Consider the following 23954-nt stretch of genomic DNA (forward strand, 5'->3'; position numbering starts at 1 on the left):
TGGCTGGATCTGAAATGACAGGTTCAGTTAGTATATGATGGAAAATAGAGCAAGCAGCAGAGTGAATGTTATGGAGCCAGCTGGAGTAGTAGAAATATCTGTCTGTTGTATGTCCGTGTGCCCTTTGCAAATCTCGAGAACTGTCCAATCTACATTACACTTGGCAAGTGTAATGCCTGTCAATTTGAACATGCCATACATTGAATATTAATAAATTGCCCTCCTGCATCTGCACATATTCTTACTCTTTATATTGCTGGTAGTTGTGGGCAGCTGGTGTGTTTCATAATGCCGTGAAAGGTGTCTGTGTGCTTTGGTATCTGACTCAGAAGTCCACTGACAAAAGTGTTGGTATTTGATGAGTTTTATTGTTGCCTGCTGTGTCACACCTGCTGCCGCTGGTGTGAAAGGTGCCTCTTTGTGTTGGCATCTGACGCCAAGATGACCTTCACAGTGGTGGTATTTGACGAGTTGCAAGAAGGAATGGGCTGTTTGAACGGGCACTGCACTAGTAAAATCAAGTTTGCAATCATTTAAATATCGGTGAGACTTTACAATAAGGTACACAAAAAACGAGTAGTAACTAACGAACTATTGTGGACCGAATGATGAACTTAAGGTGTGCTACACCTGCCCTGTTTGGTTCAGTTCAATGAAACTCAAGTTTGTTTGCCCCCTAAGTGTATTTTGTCCGGGCAGGTGTGAACACAGCACTTGCACTCGGGTGCGCACCAAAACAACCAGCCCAAGACCTTGAAGAGGTGGTCTCTGTCAAATGAACTCTGGTGCGGTTCGTTTGTGGTGAGAACGCTTTCCGACCTCAATCTGAACCAACTGCAGTCACATGACACATTGTTTGGGTAAAACAAGCATAAGTCCTGGAGAATTATTAATGTGCACCTCCTCCTGTACTGCCTTAATATGCACATTCAGCACATCCAATGCATCAAAACATTGTTTTCTAGTTGGAGCCGCGCCTCTTTTTCAAACTGTATGGTTTGACTAAAATGAACAATGACAGCAATATAGTCCACGATGAGCAGCGCTAAAATCAACCTGCGTAGTTGTCCCTCCATTGTGACATTAGAAAGTGTCACATTTATCTTGCAAGTGTACTCTTCTTCAACGTTTGCTTTACTTCCTGGATTTTTCCTGCCTATTCTGGCCAATCAAGAGCAGCTTTCTTGCGCAAGGCATTTAATCTGGTCCATTTGTAAATGTTGCCATGGGAACACGAACCAACTCTGGGCAATTATGCAGCTTTGTAACAAATTAGTCCCTGATTCAGACCAAAGCAACTCTAGGTCTGAAAGCACCCTAAGTGTTAGGTAATGGTCAGTTCTTGTGTAACTCCCAATCAAATGTCATACAGTAGCTAATTAGTTAAAGGCGCTGTATGTAAGAATGTGGTCAAAACAGTTACTGCACTCAAATTCAAAATACCGCCGCGAGTCGTAGATTAGTCGTAGTCGAGATTTGAGGTTGCTGGACAGCGGCACGCTGGAGACTGATTTGTTTGCCCACGGGCGGCTGCCGTGTCGCCACGTCCTTGATCTTCGGTTTTCCAGCGGACTGTTCAACCAAGTCCGGCTTCTCTGCTGCTAACGCTGCTGCCGGGATACAGCTGAGGAGCCGGCTGCTAATGCTATGTACTGGGACACTGCTAATGCTGCTTGCCGTGCTGCTGTAGCTCAGTCGTAACGATAACTGATGCGGAGACTCTACTGACTGCGTGACTAGTAGATGGCGGTGGGTGGCGCAACAGGCCAAAACACAAATTCAAAACATAAACATGATTTGCGGACCATAAAAATTTTGGCTGTACTATTGTTGTCGGTGAGATCAGTATGTTATATGAACATTATTCCTTAGTCTCTGTGACATATTAGGATGATTTTATGACTATTTGCTTTAGATTTCTTACATATCCACCTTATTTTTCACGGAAACACAGAGGCAAAACAGAACGCAGCCAGCTTGTTGTTTACCTTGTTGAGTTTAGCTATATATAATTTTTCACGTCACTATATCACCGTTTAGACTAATCTGATGTTTGTAAAGTCTATAAACACAATGATCGAACAAACGTTAGTATTTCTGTGTGCACGTTTTGTTTGTAATTTATAACATGGTTATCGTAGATTAGCTGGGCTAACCGTTAGCTGTTAGCCGTTAGCGGTGTCTGTAACTCAATAAACGGTCTGTGAAAAAAATATTTTTTCCAGCGCATGTCTTACTTACAACATGATTGAGCTAACTGGAGTAGTTTCATGTGGTATCCGACAACGGGAGGCTTTTAACGGATGATGTCCTGATGTTAGCTTTGCTGCTAGTGTTAGCTGTCCCTGTCAGCTGCAGCCACTGCTGCTTTCTAGACATCGTGATTTCCCAAAACTGAATAAATACCACACACAGCAACACAAGACTGCTTTGCTAGCTCAATCATGTTGTAATGGCTGGATGGTTGATGCGTACATGCTGATTCGGGTGCTATAGAGCCGATCCGCGCATCACTGTGGCTTAATAATCAACTCAGTCAATAAAAACAACCCGTCCTGTGTTAGGAGTGTATATCACTGACAGAAAGAAAGAAAGAAAGAAAGAAAAGGGAAAAAAAGATAGAAAAGCAGCGTACACCTCACATATTTATTTCTCACAGTTGCGCACACGTTTGGCTGGCATGCGTCTGTGTGTCGAGGGTGCGAGCCGCAGCTTCAGCTGCTCAGGTAGAGAGGCTGTGTAGCCTGGTGTTTTTTCGCTGATTCGGTTCTGGAGGTTCTCTGCTGGTACACTGGAGACGGGGATCAAGCAGTTTGTCTCACTCGGGATAGATTGTGCTTTTTTTGGTTCATAGTTTTTGATTGACATGCGATTTATTTGCGTTTAGAGGGAATAAATTTCCATTATAACGGAAACGTGGACACAGTTATCTTTTTTTTTTTTTTTTAAAGATATTTTTTGGGGCTTTTTAGCCTTTAATGTATAGGACAGACAAGCGTGAAGGGGGAAGAGAGAGAGGGAGTGACATGCAGCAAAGGGCCACAGGCTGGAGTCGAACCTGGGCCGCTGCGGCAACAGCCTTGTACATGGGGCACCTGCTCTGCCACTAAGCCACCAGCACCCCTGGACACAGTTATCTATATAAAATACACAGACTAACTAACTAACTAACTGATTGACTAACATAAACAACTGAAAATTGAAAAAAATTAGCTTGCACCGTTAGCTCCGGTAAGGGAAAGCATGAGGGAAAGTGGCTGACCGGAAGTCACGCACAAAAAAACGGAAGTTGATCACTGTTTACTTCCGTGTTTGAAAATAAGGTGGATAGCTCCTTTAATATATAATTAGATAATTAGTTGATTGATAATGACTGAGGAAACTGCTCGTTTTTGTGTATCTTATTGTAAAGTATTACTAAGTATACTGTTGCTGTATGCTGCTTAAATGTAATTGGTCAGTATAGATAACGATGAATATACTCATTATGTACAAAAATTCTGAATGAAGTCCACTGTTTCACTGTTTCACCAAATTAGCCATCTGAAATACTTTCATCAACAGAATATCTAGATATTTTCAGTTGACTATTATTCAAAAATCAACAGATGAAGGGTATAGGTCAGCCTCAAGGCCATTTGTTTTCAATTACTTGTGTAAGATTCATAATCACAGCACTGTTGGCAGATTACTATGATAAGGTTTAGTGTTGGCACATACTGTGAGAGGGTTTGGAGTTTAAAGCAACTTGGTATGCTTAAAAGCAGCTATTTGATGATTTTTTTTATTTCACTGTGACATCTTTCAAATTATTCAAAAGGCATAAGTTTTTGTTTGTAGAAAAGTGAAACAATCCTTGTCAAAACTGCTGAAGTCTTTTAGTGGTTGGTTGGACATATCTGACATGTCTTTTGGGAAATCTGGGAAATCTTGGCAGTCAACCAACAATAGCCTGTCAATTATCCAGTCAACAGTGAACAACTGAAGTAGTGTCTTACATAAATTGCTGTGAGCTTCATCAGTATTACCAGAGCTGACACAAGCTGGCAGCGGGTCTTCTCAGTCTTTTTGGCTTGTTAGGAGTTGCGTAGCTGCACAATACTTAACACAAGGAAGAACTTGAAAGAACTGTTTTGATGCACTTGCCACCAGCCCGCAGTACACAGCCTTCAGCAAATAATGCTTCCCAGTGTAGTTAATGAGGAAAGATATGAATGGTCAAATGCAGCTAATGCTGAGGCATTGAGTTACCACTCTTTGAAGTGCAGCTTTTTGAATATTAATGATATTCATGACCTATTTGCTACTTCACTTTATGTAAATTCCCGATGGCCTCGTTGCCCTAATGCATTCATAGAGGATATGAGGATGCTGTTGGCACGACGATAATATAATTAATAAGGGAGTGTGAGCATAAACTTTGTAACAGGAAGCAAGGATTTGGCTTTAACGCTGCATCCACAGTTCTTTTGGACGTCTGAACAATTGTGAAAATGAGCGTCAAAGTCAGGATCTCATTATATTACAACAAAAAAAAAAAAACTCTAGGTGAAGACATTTGTTTGACAGCTTGTATATGGCGGTGCTCCCTGGGGTTCAGAAGATGGTTACCCAACACCCCCACCTTGCCATCTGTCTGGATCCATTGTAGCTTGTTGTAAATCCCACAAGGATACTCACAGCGAAGAGAGACAGAAACACGGAAAAGTGCTTTTAGGAACCACAGCACACCCTCAGCCTGTCACGAGAGCTGAGTATGACATGAGAGTCTTGCTATGCCTTGAACTATATACTGCTTAAAGAGTTATCTTCAAGTTTAAATATAATAGTGTCTGAGTTGCCACCAACTTAACACAGAGGAAAGTTTTTTTCTATTTGTGTTTGTAGACAATGCTGTGTACATAAATATCTCTTACCGAGACGCACTGAGACGTGGTTATACATAAATAGGATGATCAATGAGGCTGCAGTCACAGTTAAATAAACAGCGCCGCTATTATAGATACTCAGACGACTGGGTGCTGTAAGTAATGGCGGTCGATGAAATAGGAACAGGAAAAACAGATAAGAAAAATACGAAAACTGAAGAATAACTAGAAGGTATTTATGTGTTTCTATGAGACATCTTTAGGAAAACAGTGATTTAAGTGGACAGTAGCCTCTGTCTGACATGTCAGGGTTTATGCAGTTTTATAAACCATGTTCTGTGCGGTGAAATTACTGAACAAGATGCCAAAAGCATTTGAAGTGATGAGGGTCACAGGAGGTTCTCCTGTCACCCCAAGTGTCTATTCTGCTGCAGTGTCCTTGAGCAAGATAGCGAATCCTTATCAACTCAGTAGGTGTCGCATCATTTATCTGACACCGTGCCAGGGTGAAAATAACGCACAAGACCCACCAAAAAAAAAAAGGATTAACTTGTATATGACTTTCATTCATATTGCCTAAATGTGGATATTACAAGACCATATTTTCCCCAAAACTTTTAAGATATATTATGCAGGATTTTTATTACAAAACAGTGACTCATGCTGAGGTAATCCCTCTCAGTCATCACTTATAACCCACTACAACTGTGTGGTGGTGTATTTCTCTGCACAGATTCTGCCTTCTGTCTGATTTTTCTTATTTTCTTTGTTCTGGACGTTTATGGGCATATAACCCTGCAGCACTGAGGTGAGGTCAGGGCTTTATAAAAAAGTAAAAAAAAAAAAAAAAAAAAATGCAAACATAGGGAGGTGAAACACCGAACTAGAATAAATCTTGGGTTGGCTTTTACTTTCACTTTCACCAGTGGGCATGTTTACAGCCTGTTCTTACTCCCAACTCGTCAAATACCACCACTGTGTCAGCGATTTTGGCTTCAGATAGCGTTGCAGTATGATACACAGCAGGTGGCGGCTATTTCTGATGCCACCGGAAAGTACTATTATACTAAGTAGTATGAAGAGCAAGGAAAGTCTGTATGGGGCTGATGGGAGTGGGTCAGACAACCACTGGACTTTCATGCGGTCTGCCACTGTTTGTGTCCACAGTGAAACTTAAGGTCAGTGGTGTCATTTTAATAACAAGGTAGTGTGCTAGTATGTGTTGCACGCTACACTAGTGTGGCTTAAAGTACTAACATAATGTCAAGTGCTTTTGTTGCCTCAGCCTAAGAAAATAAACCTACAAAGTGTTTAACCCAGGCAGTATATTTTGAGACATTTCCTGTGAAAACTGAAGCTTAATTTGAAAGGGCACAATGCATATAACCAGCATTAGTTGAGTAGCTGTCCGTGAATGTCCAAAACTGATGCAGGAGTCTACCTAGCTCATCTGATTTTGACATTTAGGTCCACTGGTATTTGATGAATTGGGATGAGAATGGGTTGCATCTGCAAACAGTAACTGACAAGGGTGAATTAATAAAAGTGAATCCAGTTTCTCACAGCAAAGAGACACCGCACTCACAAACCATTTAAACTTCTGAACACACATCTACAGCTACATGTACTTTGCCTCTGAGCACAATAGCGAAATAAGCGGCCTGGGTGCCTGCTGGTATTTGCTGCAGTGAGCTCGACTTCATTTAGCAGGCTGCGATTGAGGTTTTCAGATATTTCCATACTAATGCACAGCCCTGAAGATCAAGTCTTTTCCAATCTGTCCACGGGAACTTCAGTTCTGACAATCATGGACTAATAATGGCTCAGAAATCATCAGACGGGACATTTTTTAAATTCTGGGGTGGTGTGTGTTTCTATGCTTAGTTGGCATCAATTCCACTCACCCAAAATCTGTTATAAAATTGCCCATTGTGAGGTTTAAACCTTAACTGTGTCACTCCATTAGAAGGTATGCAGGACTGAAGTAATGTTACATAAACTCATACAGGCCATCAGACCATATTTAGCAAAATATGTAATGACTCTTTCTCTGCAAGTGAAGTCCTCAAAGAAATGCGCAATAGGAATTATGTTAGGGGAATAATTATCATAACAAGTCTCTCCCACAAAGGTTTGGTCAGATTAACTGCTCCTTGTCAGAACAAACTGAACATTTGAGCATTTGCAGGCGAGTGGTTAGCCGCCTTCCTCCAGCTGTCGGCTTGGTTTTATGAGATGGTCAGGAGAGAGAAGAAGGAAATGTGCAACAGTGCAGCAATAGCTGCATTTAAATTCAGGCTGCCACAGTACATGGGCAATCTATAATAGTGCACTCACACATCATAGCACTTGATTCAAAGCCGAGTCAGATTTATGTTGGTGTGTGAAATTATGAGTCTTCGAAGAAAATATTTCATGGAATAATATGAAATGTGACTATAGATTGTTTTTAGTTGTGAAATTGTGTTTTCTATTTAAAGCACAGTGTGATTGTATTTAGATTTTAAAACTAATTGTATAATCTTTCCAGGGAGTCATATTCAAATGGTCAGTGTAGAAAATCATGCCCTCTTCAACTGTCTCTGATCTTGAGTATACCATTATTGTTCTGGCAGGGCTGCTTTCTCATTGTGAGATTTGTGTCTCTCCCTCTCTCTCAACTGAGTGAGGAAACACAAACAGGGCCCTTTCAGGTCACATCTTTTTCAAATCAAGAGGAGACACTGCTATAGTGGATCACCCTGGTGTGCCGCATTTATAAATAAACCCGCCATGAGACAGGAAACCGATTCGGTGTTTTCGACGTAAAAGCACATTTTACATCATTTTCCCAAACGCGGTACATTGTCCATCGAGGCCTGTTTGTTGGCACTATAAATTACAGGCTAAAGTGTGCCAGTCTGTTGTGGCAGTTATAGTGACACTTCAGGCCAAGAACCAAGAGAAGGACATGCCCTTGATGCGCCGAAGAGCCATGAGGAAAATGGACTGATAAAAAGAGGGTGGATATCAGGCACGGACAGAGGTTAATGCGAGATGAGCGACTCTGCAGGGCAGTGTACGAGCTGCACAATGTGCTTAGTGACTGAGGGAGGGACAACATATTCAGAGTGAATCATTTTGAATTGGGGAGCATTATTAATTGTCTGGGTACTGGCAGGAAATCTCCGAGAATGATATTATGCAAACAGCTAACAGTCTGACATTGTAATACAGAGCACTCAAGAGCTACGAAAAGCCTCTTATAAACATCAATTCACTGTATTCACAACACAACATTTTATTTCACCTTTTGCCAAAGCTTTTCTTTTTTCATGATGCGAAATATCATTCTCATGTTTAGTGTAGAGCACCATAAATGGGAGGATGAAGCGGGATTTTGTCACTTTTCTCAGGTTGGCACTTATAAGCCTGGATAAGCCCTCATAAATATTAGTGTGTCTCGCACATACTGTTTCCAGTTGTTGCAAATATACTGGCAAAGTTTAGCACATCCTGAATCCAAATCCCCCCCTCTCTTGGTTCTGTAAATACGACTCCACCCCAGCAGCATGAAATTTCTCTTCAAATTAATCTAACACAATGGACCTTGCTTTGACACACAGCAGACACTGCACAGGCACACCGGACACAGATAAATGTCAGTTTATGTTCAAGATGTAATGCATCAATTATTACTGAGGCCCTTTACCTTGCTGGCGAGCTGCATGGAAGATTTTGAAACAAAAACGCTGAAAGACGAAAAGAGTGGATAAAGGTATTGCCACATTGGTTGGCTGAAGTCCTTGAGGCAAGCATGAATACACTCTGAGTCAATAATTTATGCACCCAGACACACACATTCAAGCACACACACACACAAAGTGAGAAAGAGAGAAACGGAGCATTGGCACACAGGGAAACAGAAGACCGAAAAAAGCTTCAGGGACAGGAACATAGTCTGAGACTAACAACTGGAAGACATACATATGTTGCCAGATGTGAGATTCTGCTCTTCACTGTGAAAGAAATAGAGACATATCATGGAGGTTTGAGTCAGTGGTGTTTTCCACTGTGTTTGTTCGCCTGATGTAAGCAGATAGTAAAGGTTTTTCCTTTGGTTAATGCTTACAGTCATATGCTGTCTTCACACTGCCTGACACATCTCTTCAAGCTTACATAATGTAGATCTGCCCTAATTTCCCTCTCCCTTGCAGAATTGGGGTCTTCAAGCAGCTAAGCAACATAACACCATCAATCTGACAAGCAGATTGAGTCAAAGGTGATCCACGGCGGTTTGTTGTCTTATTAAAATGGACATTTTTCAGACACAGACGCTCTGTTTGTCAGTCACGCCTAGATGCAGCGCGGGGCAACCCATTCCACGCAAGTCAGCTTTCAATGTGTACAATTTAGAGACATGCAACATACAGTAATCACATAAATGTCAAAAAGCTGAGTTACAAATTAGTCCGCCCTCTGTGTCAGCGTATACCTCTTGGACTGGAATTGTTTTTCTTCTGTGTCAGGTAATTGGACGTTTCCATGGATACTGCGACGTCTGCTAAGAATATAGTTTCCCCCTGCAAGTGTCTGTGCATGCAGATGTGTTCATATTGCACAGTTACAGTAAGGTCACACATCCTTATTCCAGCTTTGTGCACATCACAATTGACACAACAAATGCATCCTTTTGTTGCTGCGAGATGCACAAGAACAAACATTTTGAATTCAGACATGCACGAGAAAGTCATATTTGTACAAAAGTACATTTTGTGATACCGCCGTGGGCCTTTTCTGCCACTTCTGTTTGTGCAGCTGTCTGAACGCTGTAGGCATCAGATAATCATTTCATTTATACATGAGAGAATTGATCGTTTAAGTTCTTCGTCAGAATGTCTTTGGGTGAAACTGAGGCATCATACAGTACTAACTATGCCATCTCAATGTTGATTATGCAACACAGCCCTTTGCATTACTCCCCATTTGCCTAATTGAAACCATGACAATGGCTTGATCTGAACATTTGAATTGGATATTGTAATTTTAGTAATGTCCTGAAAAATGCCAATGGGGGCTCTGTGCAACATTTTCAAAGCTGCCCTCCCTGTGCACTATGACATTTGCTTCACACACACCACTGTTTAGAGGGTGAAGGGAACACAGAAGCAAGGGTATACCAAATGAATGCATATCTTTTATTCATCAGCTAAACAACTAAAGAAACAGCACATTGCAGATATATTTACCCCACATATTCCTAGTTGTACTGTGTTTTTTTTTTGCAATAAGAGACCAGGTTTTTGCTTTTCAGAGCCGATGCGAGTTTGCATGGAAATGCTGATGTTGTGTTCTATTTACAAATCAGAGGTTGACATAGAAAATCACCGTTTCATATGAGAACCAAACCAAATGAACAGAAGCGAACATAAACGTCGGAGTAAGAGTAAGACACTAACTGGATCTCTTGTTTGCAAATTAAACATGTGCACACATATACAGGACAGTCACGTTTCAATTGAACATATTTTTGGATTATCAGTATTTGCAGTCCCACGTGTGACAAATATCGGCATTTGGTCATCGATTACAAAAAGCTGCAGGAGCAAAACATATTACAAATGTCTGTTATATACAGTGTGTTTCACCACACAGTTGCCTTTGTAAGAAACATGACAAATAAAATGTTAGAAGTGTTCCTCCAAACACTGGCAAAGTCAACTGTTTGCTCTTTTTGTGATGTGATATTTTCTCATCTGTCGCATTAGTTTGGTTGCACAAGATTTACCACACACTTGCTGCCACTGCTCACAATAAAAAACCCTTTGTGTGTTTATGTCTGTGCAGGTTTACAGTGTTTTCACCACTAACTTCACAGCAATACATTGTGTTTTTTTTTTTTAAAAAAAAGAAAAAACGTACATGTAACAAAATACAAACCTGTGCAGGTTTACATCGTGCTGCACTGTGTCGATTTCATTTCATTTGTTCTGATGAATTTCCCAAAGTGCACACACAGGTCAAGTGACAAAAGAATCACAGCATGACTCTGAAACATGTGAAAGGCAACAAACCAAGACTGTATACTTGATAAACAGCATGACTAATGCTGCAGTGTAATACATGGTGACATGCAGACAGAGTCCAGATACACCATGTCCTCTAATTAGCTGAGTTAAGATGACAGGTTCAGTGCATAATACTGCATATGAGGTGAATTTACTCTGTGTATTAAACTCTCAGGGAAAGTCCCATCTCTGGGCTGCTCACACTATTGACCCGGAAATCGGTTCGACTGCATTATGACCGGATGATGTGCTTAGATTTCCTTTTAGAGCATAGGACATTTTTATGCATAAAGACAACTCTAACCACTCAAGCATTCATTTGTTGTGCTTTTCAATCTAATAGCTAAAGCTCTTGGAGACCTTAAAACATTTGTAACACTACCCATCAACCCCCCAATAAAAAGAGAGAAACAAAGGCTGCTAATTGCAGTCACATTGCCAGATTTCAACCCTGCACCGAACAGATGAGAGCAAACAATGCCAAATAATGAGACTTCTTCATTGTGATGCAATACACAAAAATCCACTCAGTATTCCCCCAGACACTGGCAAACACATGTAATTAAAAATATATGAAGTTTTAGAAAAATGAATTATCCAAAATGTGGTACAAAAGTACCTCTGAATATTCATGGGTGTTAAATTTCAAATAAACATTTACGGGATGTTATAATATTATTATTAAGTGTCGTGTTTGAGTGTCGGTTGGTGACTGAGAGGATGAGCTGTTGGCGTTTTGTACAGATTGTCTAAGTATGCTCTATATCTATGCATAGTGCAAGATTCTTCAACATGTGGTGCTTTTAATGTACGTCTATGGCTATATGCACGTGTGACCATACTGTGCATTTCAGAAAGTGACATCATTGTTAACCTGTAGAAGTCAATAGTGCATTTTCTTGTAACAGAAAACAAAAAGAGAGAAAATATTTGTATAAAAATAAGCAGTCATTTAAAATATGTTTAACCGTATATGGGCCTGGGGTCGAAGAGACCTGACAGATGTTCAGCTGGATTTCAAACAGAAATACATGGAGATACAATGGACTCTTATTATATCGCAATTCTACTCAAATACATTGCAACTGGGAGACATTTTTTAAGTGTATTCAGATGTACAATAAAGAAAATGTTTCTAAGGGTACAAAAAACACAGGGTAGTGCTTTGATGTACTCCTCTGAGTGTCAAACTTTGCATATATTATAAGCTAATTTTTTGTGAGGAGCTTTGGTTCTGGTACAAATAAATAAAGACACTCATTACAATTCGTCAGTGTGTTTTCAAGCTGTATGTTTGCCAGAAAATACACATTTGTGACATGCCATATTGCCCATTAAAGCTCATTTTCTTTCAGTTACAATACATCTGAATACAGCTGGCGTCTGTTAGTTACAACACTTTTTGAGTACAGTTACAATACATGAATATTTAACTCAACACAAGTGCAACATGTGCCCATAAAATCCACAAGTGCAGTTGGTTTCAGACACTGGGGAGGCTCTGAGGGAACACCACAGATTTTCACAGATTACTCCACAGTATATGCGCCGGGTCAGTTCAGTATATTTTTAGGATACATTAATTATTCGCTCCCAAATCTGCAAACAAGAGAGCAGAGATTTACTGGCCTCATAATCTGTGATTTAAGATATTACATTGGAATTTGTTTTATGATCTCATGCATTTAATATGATCATCCCAGAGCTGTGCACGCTGGAGGAAAAACTGCCTCGCTAAATGTGTCTGACACCATTTTTCACTGGAGCACCATTTTCTAACAGATGTGTGGCTCTTGTCAGCACCTACATGCAGGTCAAATACGTGCTGATATTTGAATTTACTCTCAGAATAAATTTGATTCCGCCTCTATAAACTCAACTTGACAGAACTGGGAGCCATACGTACAACTGTAACAAATACCTAGGTTATTTTGGGATGAGAACATATTATCTGCATGCTTCATTAACACTCATGAAATGCAGCTAATTTGAGAGTAAAAGCTCAGTCTCACATTACTGTCAATGAAACAGCTCCAGGATGCATTTTATGTAGGGATGAGTCATAAGAGCCCCAAATTTCTGGTTGTTTGCTCATATTTACAAATTCAAACATAACTGTTAAACACCATAGGGCTAAAGGGATAAGTGATACTTTAAAATGAGCAGTGTTCCCCTTTATTACCCAATACTGTGACACATGATTCCCAGAAATGTGTTCTGCATTGTACCAATAAAGGTGTTGAAATAGTTCTGCCTGTTTTTTAAACATGGTCTGATTCCTGATTGAAATGGATACATTGCATTAGTGCATCCATTTGGACCGTGCAGGGGTCAAGTCTCTTAAAACTGTGTGAATGTCGTTCGTTTTTCAAGGACCTCAAGGTAGTCAGGGTCAATATGAAGCTTTGCTTTCAGCTCCCAGTACTCGCTCCTGTTGGGCTCCACATACACAGTACTTGGTGCCGCACAATAGAGTATTGTCTGTTGTATTCTGTCTGGGTGCACGTATTGATGCCTTGCATCAAAGTCTGAGGTATACTGACTTGATGAATGTGCTGCATGCCTGCATGGCAACGTATTGCTGTAGCGTGTGTGCTTGTCAGGCTCGAGTACATCTCTGTAGTAGCACTGATCGTCTTGGTGAGGGCTGGAGGGCTTGTTAAGAGGCTCTGGAGTGGTGGCACTGTACTCCGAGCTCATTACATTACTGGCTGCCTCTTCATCCGAGTTACCCAAAAAAGCGCCGCTCAACTCATCAAAGTCTCTAAATCCATCCGCTAATTTGCTGTCCGTCGGGGTCTGGGCGTGAGTTCTGCATGTGGATTCTGTAGGAGGTGGGATGTACTCGTATACATGTCCAGCAGATGTTCTGACTTTGGGAATGGATCCCTTTTTGTAAAGGCCATATTCCATGTTGAGAGAGCTGATGCAAGCGTTCATGGAGTTGTTGTGCTCGTTTTGGCTCTTCTGACGTCTCTTTTTCATGACCACAAACAACCCTGCAGCCACAAACACTGACACAATGAACATAAGGAGAAGGGCAAGAATCATCACAGATAAAGGAATGGTGCTGTATTGTGTGTCAGAGTCCAAGGATGTTTCTATGGTGATAGTGCTGCCAGGGAACGATTCTTCAGAGGGGGGGATCATTGAGGCAAGTATATCAGAGTTATTAGGGCAGAAATTAGCTGTCTTAATGTATCTCATATCTTCCCCAGCTAACCTCTTAGGCGAGCCACAGATGACATTGTTTACAACCGTGCCTGTGCTAAGCTGCTCCAGCCACATCTTCAGCTCCAGTATGCTACAAGAGCAATCCCAGGGGTTCTCAAACAAATCAACTTGCACCAGCGCTGTAAGCTGATCGAGCACACCGCTGACCGGCAGGTATCGCAGGTGGTTGTTGCGAAGATTTAGTCTGGCTAATGTCAGACCAATAAATGTCCCCACGGGTAGAGTTTTCAAAAGGTTATTGTTGAGAAAAAGAAGCTGAAGTTTGGGCACATACTGAAAGGTGTTCGAAGCAACCTCTTTAATGACGTTGTACTCTAAATATAAGAACTGCAGGGACTCTAGTCCATAGAACATCTCTGCTGCAAGATGGTCAATCAGATTCCCGTTAAGGTACAGTCGTCTTAGATGTGTCAAATCGCCAAAAGCTCTGTCATGTATGCGAGATACTCGATTGTTACCAAGATGAAGCAAATCTAATCCAGTCGCTTCGATAAAGTCTGATCGGCGCACCACTGGGATATAATTCCCTGTTAGATACATCTTTTTGGGATTGTATGGTTTGGGATTTAAGTCAGAGATATGCTCAATCTTTCGCTCCTGACAGTTCACATTTAGACCGAGGTCTGAAATTTGAAGGTTGCAAGTGCAGGCAGTTGGGCAATCTAAAGGCACGGGGGATTTGGTTTGATATGAAATAATTTGCCCATAATTTTGTGGTTTATTAGATGGGATGCGAGCAGTGGGCCTTGATTTTAATTTGCCTGACTGGCGAGGTCCCTTAGTGGGTCTTGATGAGGACCGTGCAATCCCAGATGAGGTGAAGGAGGCTGTGACTAGAGCTGGCGTGGTCCTATAGTATGCATCGGTGCTCAAATGTGGCAGGGGTGGCATCTCATATTCAGCTATGGCTCTCCTCGGGCACAGTTCCTGTTTCGAAACCTCATCAAGATCTCTCCCATGAAGCCGGAAAGGGAACTCACAAACAACATCGCCGACCAAAGCTGTGTACGATATGCTCTCGAGCCAAGTTTTGAGAGCTATCAGCTCACACGAACAGTTCCACGGGTTCTCCTCCAGCTGCAACTCCACAACGCTGTTCATGTGCTCCAGCAGACCTGAGTAGGGGAGCACTTTGAGCTGATTCCCCCTTAAGTCCAAATGAGTCAGTGGTACATACTGGAAAATGTTCACAGGCAGAGTAGATATTAAGTTGTCATTTAGAATCAGGACCTCCAGATGTCGAAGCCTGCTCAAGGCATTAGGCGCCACATGAGTGATATAATTGTAATCAATTTGTAGATATTCCAGACTTTCAAGGCCAAAGAAAAACTCTTCCTTCAAGGCATCGATTTTGTTATTGTTGAGATGCAATCGTTTTAATCCCTGAAGTCCATTAAAAGCTCCTGCTTCAACCTCAGATATGTCATTATTTCCCAGATGTAATATTGTAAGTCCTTTGTACTCGACAAAATCATTGGCAGATAGCTTTTTCAAAAGATTCCCTGTAAGCAGCAGATGATACTGGGAGAAGTACACTGGGCTTATGTCTGAGAGGCTCACAACTCCTTTGTTTTCACAGCTTACTGTGAGGATCCCCTCTCTTTCCTCGCAGCCACACAGTCTCTGACATATTTCTCCATAACTGCCAAACATCTCAACAGTGCACACTGACGTTGCACTTAGCAAAACATAGGAAATCCAAAGATGCATTTTCCTGCAAAATGATGGCCCCGAGCTCACAGTCCTGCTAAGGTATCCTCAATGTCATCTAGAAATAAAAGACATACATGGTGATGTAAAAACAGGCAGACTGCAATGAAAGCAACTTCCACACAACAAGCTGCATGAGTCAAAGGTTCATTTGCTGTTAGCCAGGGGTAACTTCTGGCTGTGTGGCTGCTGATTTTAAAATGGCTCAAACAAAGCAGGATAGAAAGCAACTCCTTCAAGCTATGTAAATAACAAAAAAAGCAAGGTCAAAGCAAGACATAAGCACAAAACAATGGTCTAAATCCGCTGTGATGGGGGGGAGCCACGTCGCATTTGCTGGTTAAGACATCAAAACGTAATTAAATACTGCTTCGAATTGAAAGATGTGTAAATTACAGAAGGTTAGCTGAGATTTTGCAGCACAGCGCACGCCTTGTCAGACATAAGACAGCCAGCATAATTTCTAAGTCCTGGTGGAAATACATACCTCACGCACATTGATGAAGATGCAGGCTCGTTTGGGTATTTCAGCGCATCTTTCCTGTTTAATCCGTCAACACGAAAAGAGGGAAACAGGATCTATTGAGTGCGAGCGCGCTCGTCGCCTCTAATGCACCGGAGAGGATGAAAGAAACGCTGATCAACCATAACTGCCAAATGCTTCTCTTTTACCACGCGGTGCCGGAGGAGACACAGCTATGCCTGGTAACAAAGTTGCTTATTTGCTCTCTCTGTCTCTCCCACTCTTTCTCCCTCTCTCTCTCCGCGGACGCACACGCACGCAGCGACGCGCGCTCGCTCGGTGGTCGGGAGGATGTCAAGTCATTTCATGCACAAAGAATCAGCTCACTGGAGCATCGAGATACATCCCCCCAAAAGATGTTGACCTACCTACAGGAAGGATGTCCCAAAAAAATAAATAAATAAATAAAAATCAATAATTCACCGGGCCAGGCGCGCCCATGTGTCCAAGCGGGTTGTTAAACCCCTTATCATGTTATTCATCCTGAAAACAAATCCTCCACTGGAATGCCAAGTTACACCAGTTTTTCATCATCTGTCAGTCCTGCCATGTCAGGTAGCTCCAGAGCGAGAGTTTTAGACACAAAAACAGATCAAACACTGGTGACAGTGAGTCTTGATTACATCTTTCCAGCATCATGCTGGCAGAGCAGTTTATTTACATCTCTGCTGCTATTTTTGGACATCTCACCTGAGAAAAGCTGTTGATCAAGCAGTGCTGGACCTAGCACAGTTAGAGCCCAAGGCAAAGTTCCCCTGGTGCCCCCTGCCCTCCCAGCACCACCACAGGAATAATAAAGAGCTAATGAGAAATCTTACGCCTTCTTATTCTCTCTGTACTGCCTTTTTCCTTTTTAGTTTCTCTTCTTAAGCCTGGGCCACACTGCCTGCATGAGCAGTAGAGGACAGCTACCTCGCTGAACTGCTGTGGCTCGCACACGTGCAGTGTTCACACAGACGGCGTTGCTGCTGCAGGACTGCCTGCAGCTATCAGTACTCTTCTTTAATAATTAAAAGCAGGAAATCCACTAATTTATGGAGCCATGCACGCCACTGCATTGTCGACCACACGGTCCCACAAGTATTCCACAGTAAAAAGCCTTGTGTTGACAAATGAAGGCATTCTGTTGACAGGAACATAGTCTGAGGGCTTTTATTGTGAAATGGTAACAGGAAAGATTGAATAAAAATAAGTATATTTTTTCATGCCTGTGACAGATATAGACATTAAACACTATAATTATAAAAAGACCATTTTCACCGAAATAAATAGGACACATTCTCACTCTGACCTTGTCACATATCAATGTTTGGTCATGGACTTTCCACGTCCAGATACAACTTGAAAGGTTCCTCGGGTGCGTTGGTTGTTGATGCTCTGGGACGCAGTGTCAAGTTCTGCCTGTTACATACATTGGCTTCTTTCAAAATACACTTCCGTTTTCACAGGAAATTAACCATTTACATACCGTCTCTTTCAAAATAAATGCACTACATCAGTACAACACTGCAAATTGACGTTTTTTCCCTTCTACAACAAACACACATGGTTGGGTTTAGGCAACAAAAGAACGTGGTTAGGTTTAGGTATGAAGAACAGGGTTTGGCTTTATAATCTTACAGGACATTAACACAGCTCTCCTGGGTGAAAGTCCGTGTTTGTTGGACCCATCCACTACCCCTCCCACCCGCCCCACTTTAACTTAGGATCTTGTCCTGCCGTGTTTCCCCCTGATGCTACCAGGCAATGGTGACCGGCCACATATCATGCAGATGTTAAAGGACAGCTTTTTTCATTGGTGTGTGACACCGCAAGTCATTGCCCAAGTGCCGGATTTTGACGACTTCGGAGTGAGACCAGGTTGGAATATCTAGATGTTCTGCAGCAAAGTAGCAGCCACACTGTGCCCACACAGGCAGTGTGGCTGCTCTAACCTGTTAACATGGGCAAAGCCCCCCCCCCCAGCGTTCGGCAACACGCGCTGCTCATGCAGGCAGTGTGGCCTGGGCATAATGCTCCACTCCACCCCCACCACCCATCAATGCTCCAGCAAGCTCTGACTACATGATGATTCACTGATGAACACACTGGGTTAAACACCTTAGTCAGGACTAGATGTAGTACCCCTACTACAGCCTGACCATGAGGCACCCCACGCTTATTACAAAAGGATGAAAATCTAATGAAAAATCATCATAAATGAGTAACTTTGCTTACAAACAATATTAATAAATAACAGCGACAACAACAACAACAAAAAAACATAGCGTGTACAAATGTTGTCCTCTCCTGTTTTCTTTTTTGGAAGTGTGCCACAGATGGCTTTTGCCTTTTTGATGCCCCCCTTCTGTGTGGCGCCCTAGGCAGTTGCTGTATCGTCTATAAGAAGATCCACCACTGTGATCAAGTCACAGTGCAAAAAGCCTTTGCTGATCACACTTTCTGTCCACATCTCCTCAGCCAGTCAGAGGTCAGGGGTTGTCGAGTTTTAACGGCTTATGGTTCAGTTAGAACATCCTGGCAAAATCCAGGTAGCAGCAAACCCTTAAATAAACTGTCACAGGGATCCCATTCCAGCTCATGAAAAGCAGCACTAAAGTGCTTATATGGTCTGTGCAGAGCAGCCTTAATAATCATGTCATGCACTGCCTAATGCATGAACAACACACTCGGGCTTTGCCATGGTAGGCTGTGTATTGATCAACCCCCCCCCCCGGTGGCAGCTGAAAAGCTTGCAAATTAGGAGTAATACTCTTAAAATGGTGCAATATACACCTGTTGGTTTATTAAAATTAAATAGTAAACTATGAGTCACACCTCGTATGACTCATTGCCCTTATTGAGTTTGTTTTCACCTGATCTTAATGAAAACCAAACAGTTCTGGCACCGGTTCTCACAGCGGGATAATTAGAGTGAATTATTCAACTCTCTCGTTTTCATTTATTTATCAGACGTAGCATCTGAGCCGGTGGCACATGTTGCATACGAAATGTCGTGTCACCTCGGCGACAGAGCAAAAGGTAAAGAAAAAGACCTGTCAGGCCCGTCTCAACCTGACGTGGCAGCGCTCATGTGGAAACATGTCAAGTATTGCGTTGTATATCGCTGTGTCCTCGTGGAGCTGTATCCATCATCCTCCCCACTTGGCTCTTGCTCACATGGGAGGAGAGGCAGGCACATCAGGGACACTGCCTGTGGCTCTTATTAAAGAGTATGAAGGCTGTATTCAGCCTGCATGCAATTCATTTGTGCTTCTGTTTCCTCTGCCTTTAGAGGTTTGCGCTGCATATTGGGCTAGCCCCTCAGCATTAGCTAAACCCTGTCATTACACCACTATTTCTGCATAAATTAGCATTTATGTTCGTTGAAATATGATAAGCAAATTGTGCAGCTGGCACAAAATAGCTGTCATCACAAACATCTGAATGAGAGGAATCAGGTTTATTTTTTGAATAGCAAATTTAGGTTGTGTGAATTTTGTGTCTGTACATTTTGTTTATACTCTCACATATGTCTGCCTCCCTCTCTCTGCAATATGATAATTCATGCTGTTCATCCATGGTCACAATTGTGCAGAGGGAACATGAGGCACACACAGGCGATGCATGATACGAGCCTCATTTACTATCTCTCCAAGTCTTCCACGACACTGAACATAATCTTCACCAACTGGGAGCAGAAGACAGCTACTCTTCACACACACACACACACACACACACACACACACACACACACGCACACACACACACACATGCAAAAGGAATCAGCATAACAAATGACTGGAAGAAAATGATGATGACTAACAATTATGTGCTCCAAGGTCAGAAATACACAAATGGAGTTGGAGCAGTGCCACAGAGGATGATGGGTAGTGCCTCTGATATATGTTCCTTACAGATGGTGCGTCGTACTTTGTCATCTGTGTCCAGCTGGAGCGTACAAGAACACTCGGTATCCCGGTGAACTTTTCTGCTATTGTCTGGCAGGAACATTACTGTCAGGGCTTTTGCAAGCTTTTGTTGCATCAGAAGCGATGCTGCGCGGCGAACAACTTGACAGCACAGAGCTTTTTAAGATTATTGTGTCAACACATTATGCAGGATTCTTTTTTTTTTCCTGGTAGTGTAATAGTACTATCTTAGTTTCAGACTCCACAGAGAACACTCCAAAGCTCTTGGCCTTATGAATATTTGCTCAAGTGATCTGCTTATAAAGTGATGCAATATGGAAAAAGACAGAAAACATGATTTTATGACCATTTCCTGCACTTTAAATTAAATCTGTATTTGCAGGCCTGTGTAGGAGTCCCTACTACTGAAACAACCTGTGACCAAAAAGACGGTGAGATGGTCAGATGGGGCTTCTGAGAGGCAGCTTCAAAGCAAGTGGCAGGGAAGAGTAGGCTGCGAGGGGAGGACATTGCAGGCTGCCTGACACACTGCATCATGCATAATGTTTGTTCATCGGGGAGGTGCAATGTTTTCCCAACAAGTCCCGCATCACCCCTGAACTGAAGCAGCTACTGAGTGACAGAAAGAGGTCTTTCATGTCAGGGACAAAGAAGAACCACGGTGGGTAAAGAAACAGCAGAAGAGGAGGATCAGGGAGGGCAGGGACTGTTACAGGAGGAGGACTGAGGACAGGCTGCAGCAGAAGAATGTGAGCGAGTTTGTAGGAGCATGAAAAACATCTTTGGTTACAAGAAATCTAACAGCAGGCAGTCTGAGAACATGCCTTCCAGAGTATCTCTGGTCTCCCTGGAGGAGGTTGGGGGAGAGAAAAGATGATGGCCACATTATCAGCCATCATGGACGACACCTCTCACCCCCCCAGCATGGATCCCTAAGTGCCCAGGGCAGCTACTTCGCTGGCAGGCAGCTCCATAAATAAAGGCACACTACGACATGTTTTTCATCTCTGCTGCCACAAGGCTCTACAATCCCCACTATTCTCAGCAGACCATAAAACCCACCATCAACCATACTTAAAAGCAGGGTTTGAACTATTAATACGAGCATCCACTTATTATTGTCATCCAGCACGATCGGCTCAAATGTATATGAGGCTTTTTACTTTGTCTTTGCTCCATTCAAATTCTACTTGTTACATATTTTATCCATCTAGTCTGTTATCTGTGAACACTCTGAGTGCACTCTCATACATCTTTATTTTCACACACTGTATCTAAGACTGCGTGGTAATATGACTTTATGTTGTGCATCTGTTGTGCACTTAATTCCTTGAAATCCTTGAAATTCAATTTAGTGTATCTTGTTTTCTATAACCAAGATGAGCTTTTCTCGAGGTTGTTTGCAACAGCGTAGGTTTTGTTTCAACAATGGAGGGGGACACATGAAATGGAGGATTTGGGGGTCCTCCATCTGATAATTTGGAGCATCAAGCACTTCATTTGCTGCATTCATTTGAATATTTATGCACCAATTTGTGCCTTTTCTGCAAGTTATGGTGTAATGTCTTAATCCTCTGCTGCTTCCATGTTTTTATTTGGAGGGACAGATGCACATGTTCTAAATATTGTGGGGGACATGTCTCCTGCGTCCCTCCAAAATCTACACCTATGGTTGTTTGGAAGCACACAGGGCATCTTCGTCTTTTAAGCTACCCCTGCACAGAGTCCACCAAATCACATGCTCGTACTTCCTCTGCCACACCACTCAATCCTTAGAGCCTGGTCTCACTCCGAAGTCGTCGAAATCTGACACTTGGGCAGTAACTTGCAACATCACAAAGCAACAAAAATGGCGTCTTTTAACATCGGCATGATACGTGGCCCGTTGCTGTTATAGTTTAACAGCGTCCAGTGGCATTGGGGGAAACACTGCGGGACAAGGATGGAAGTTAAGATGGTGAAAGTCCGACTGGGGCAGCTGAGAGGGGTAATGGATGGACTTTCACCCAAGAGAGCGGTGTTTTTGTCCCGCAAGATTCCAAAGCCAAACCCTGTTCTTTTTTCCTAAACTCAACCATGTGTGTTTGTTGTTGAAGGGGGAAAAAAGTTAGTTTACGGCATTGTGCCAATGTTGTGTGTTTATTTTGAAAGATACTGAATGTAAACAATAAATTTCCTGTGAAAGCAGAACTGTATTTTGAAAGAAGACAATGCATGTAACAGGCAGAACTTGACACAGCGTCCCAGAACGTCAACAACCAATGCACCTGGGGTATCTTTCACGTCGAATCTGACCAAATGTCGGTATGTGGCAAGGTCGGAGTTAGAATGTGTTGATCCTGACCCACTCAGACCTCAGACATGCCCCCTAACACCACATCGTCAAGAACTGCTATTGAACTGGGCTCCTGGACTTACGATTTGCCCGTTTTATAATTAACATATTTCCCATCTGCAACTGCTATTACACCCTCAGCCACCTGAATGATCTCTCTTTGAGTTAATGCTCCTCTGTTATCTTATAGTATTTCTTCAAAGCCTCCCCCTCCTTCTTTTTGAGGAGGAGAGTGTGGGGGGTTGTTTCCTCCTTCTCTCAGAGAGCTGAGTCATAAAGTGTTGCTGTTGTGAGCCTGTAAAGCCCATTGAGATATTGATGTAGTATTAGGAGACACAAATAAACTTGATGATGGTGGACAATTGTGGCTTGATTAAATTTCTTGTTGACTTTATCTCTAATATCACAGCACAATTTTGTTGTGTTTATGTATTGATATATGGCATTGTTAGTGTATATATATTTTAGGTATATATTCCTTTTATGAGCTATAACATTTCTTCCTTTTTTTCTGGACTGCCCTGCTGCTGTGACACTTTAATATTCCCCCGTGGGATCTATAAAGTTTTTCTTATTTCATGGTAGCCATAATTTCACATACTCAGGATCATAACATTTTTATATCAAGGGCCTGTCAATAGATACTCATCTAATCGTGGATGTCCGTCGACGCCTTAGAAGAAGACTTGTGTTATTTATGATGTGAGTGGCAATAATGTCTTTGAAGTCTTTCATTCATGCCAGTTAAGAACCTGTCGCTCTCCCACATTTTGGCAGAGACCTCTTGGTTTGAATGATGGCTGGTGGTGCATGAGCTCCAATGTGGGACAACACTGCTCCTAACAAGAATTAGAGCCTTTGTTTTTATGCTAGCTGCTATGGCACCACCTGTTGGCCAAATTCAAGAAATACAAAAGAAGGGGAGGAAAGACAAATAGAGGATTGTACCTGAGAGTAAGCGCAGGTTAATGATGCTTGTCTCCAGATGTATCATCATATATGAGCCGAATAAAACTGATGCACACAGCCTCTGTCATTATATTCTCTGAATATAAAAAATATATTGCAAATAATTGCAATCACTGAATTCAAATGACTGATTTGACTATTTTATAGCTGATCCATACAGGTGGGATGAAAAGTCGGCCCATGCTGCTGCTGTATCTCTCCATAATTGCATGGCTGCAAAGAGAATAACAAGAAGAAAGCAAAAAGAAGTCATTACTGTTCATTACAGGTCAGGTCACATGAAATTACACTTGCAAGATTAGAAATTGACAAAAGAGAAAACTACTGAACCTCGTTAACGACTAAAGTGTGACCTAA

General features: G+C 42.1%; 1 protein-coding gene across 1 annotated transcript; it reads right to left on the reverse strand.

The window, feature by feature from the left end:
* Nucleotides 1-10081: 10081 nt before the first annotated feature.
* slitrk5b (SLIT and NTRK-like family, member 5b) lies at nt 10082-16658 on the reverse strand. The gene is made up of 2 exons (XM_049594941.1): nt 16347-16658; nt 10082-15917 (listed from the first exon to the last, which is right to left on the reverse strand). The coding sequence occupies exon 2, from the start codon at nt 15857-15859 to the stop codon at nt 13256-13258; it is 2604 nt and encodes an 867-aa protein (XP_049450898.1). The 5' UTR covers nt 15860-15917; nt 16347-16658; the 3' UTR covers nt 10082-13255.
* Between the last annotated feature and the right edge of the window lie 7296 nt (nt 16659-23954).

The sequence above is a fragment of the Epinephelus fuscoguttatus genome, linkage group LG13 (genome assembly GCF_011397635.1).
Source record: "Epinephelus fuscoguttatus linkage group LG13, E.fuscoguttatus.final_Chr_v1".
Taxonomy (NCBI): domain Eukaryota; kingdom Metazoa; phylum Chordata; class Actinopteri; order Perciformes; family Serranidae; genus Epinephelus; species Epinephelus fuscoguttatus.

Excerpts from the sequence above, each read along its gene's own strand:
- slitrk5b (XM_049594941.1), bottom strand. The coding sequence starts at position 15,859 with ATGCATCTTTGGATTTCCTATGTTTTGCTAAGTGCAACGTCAGTGTGC.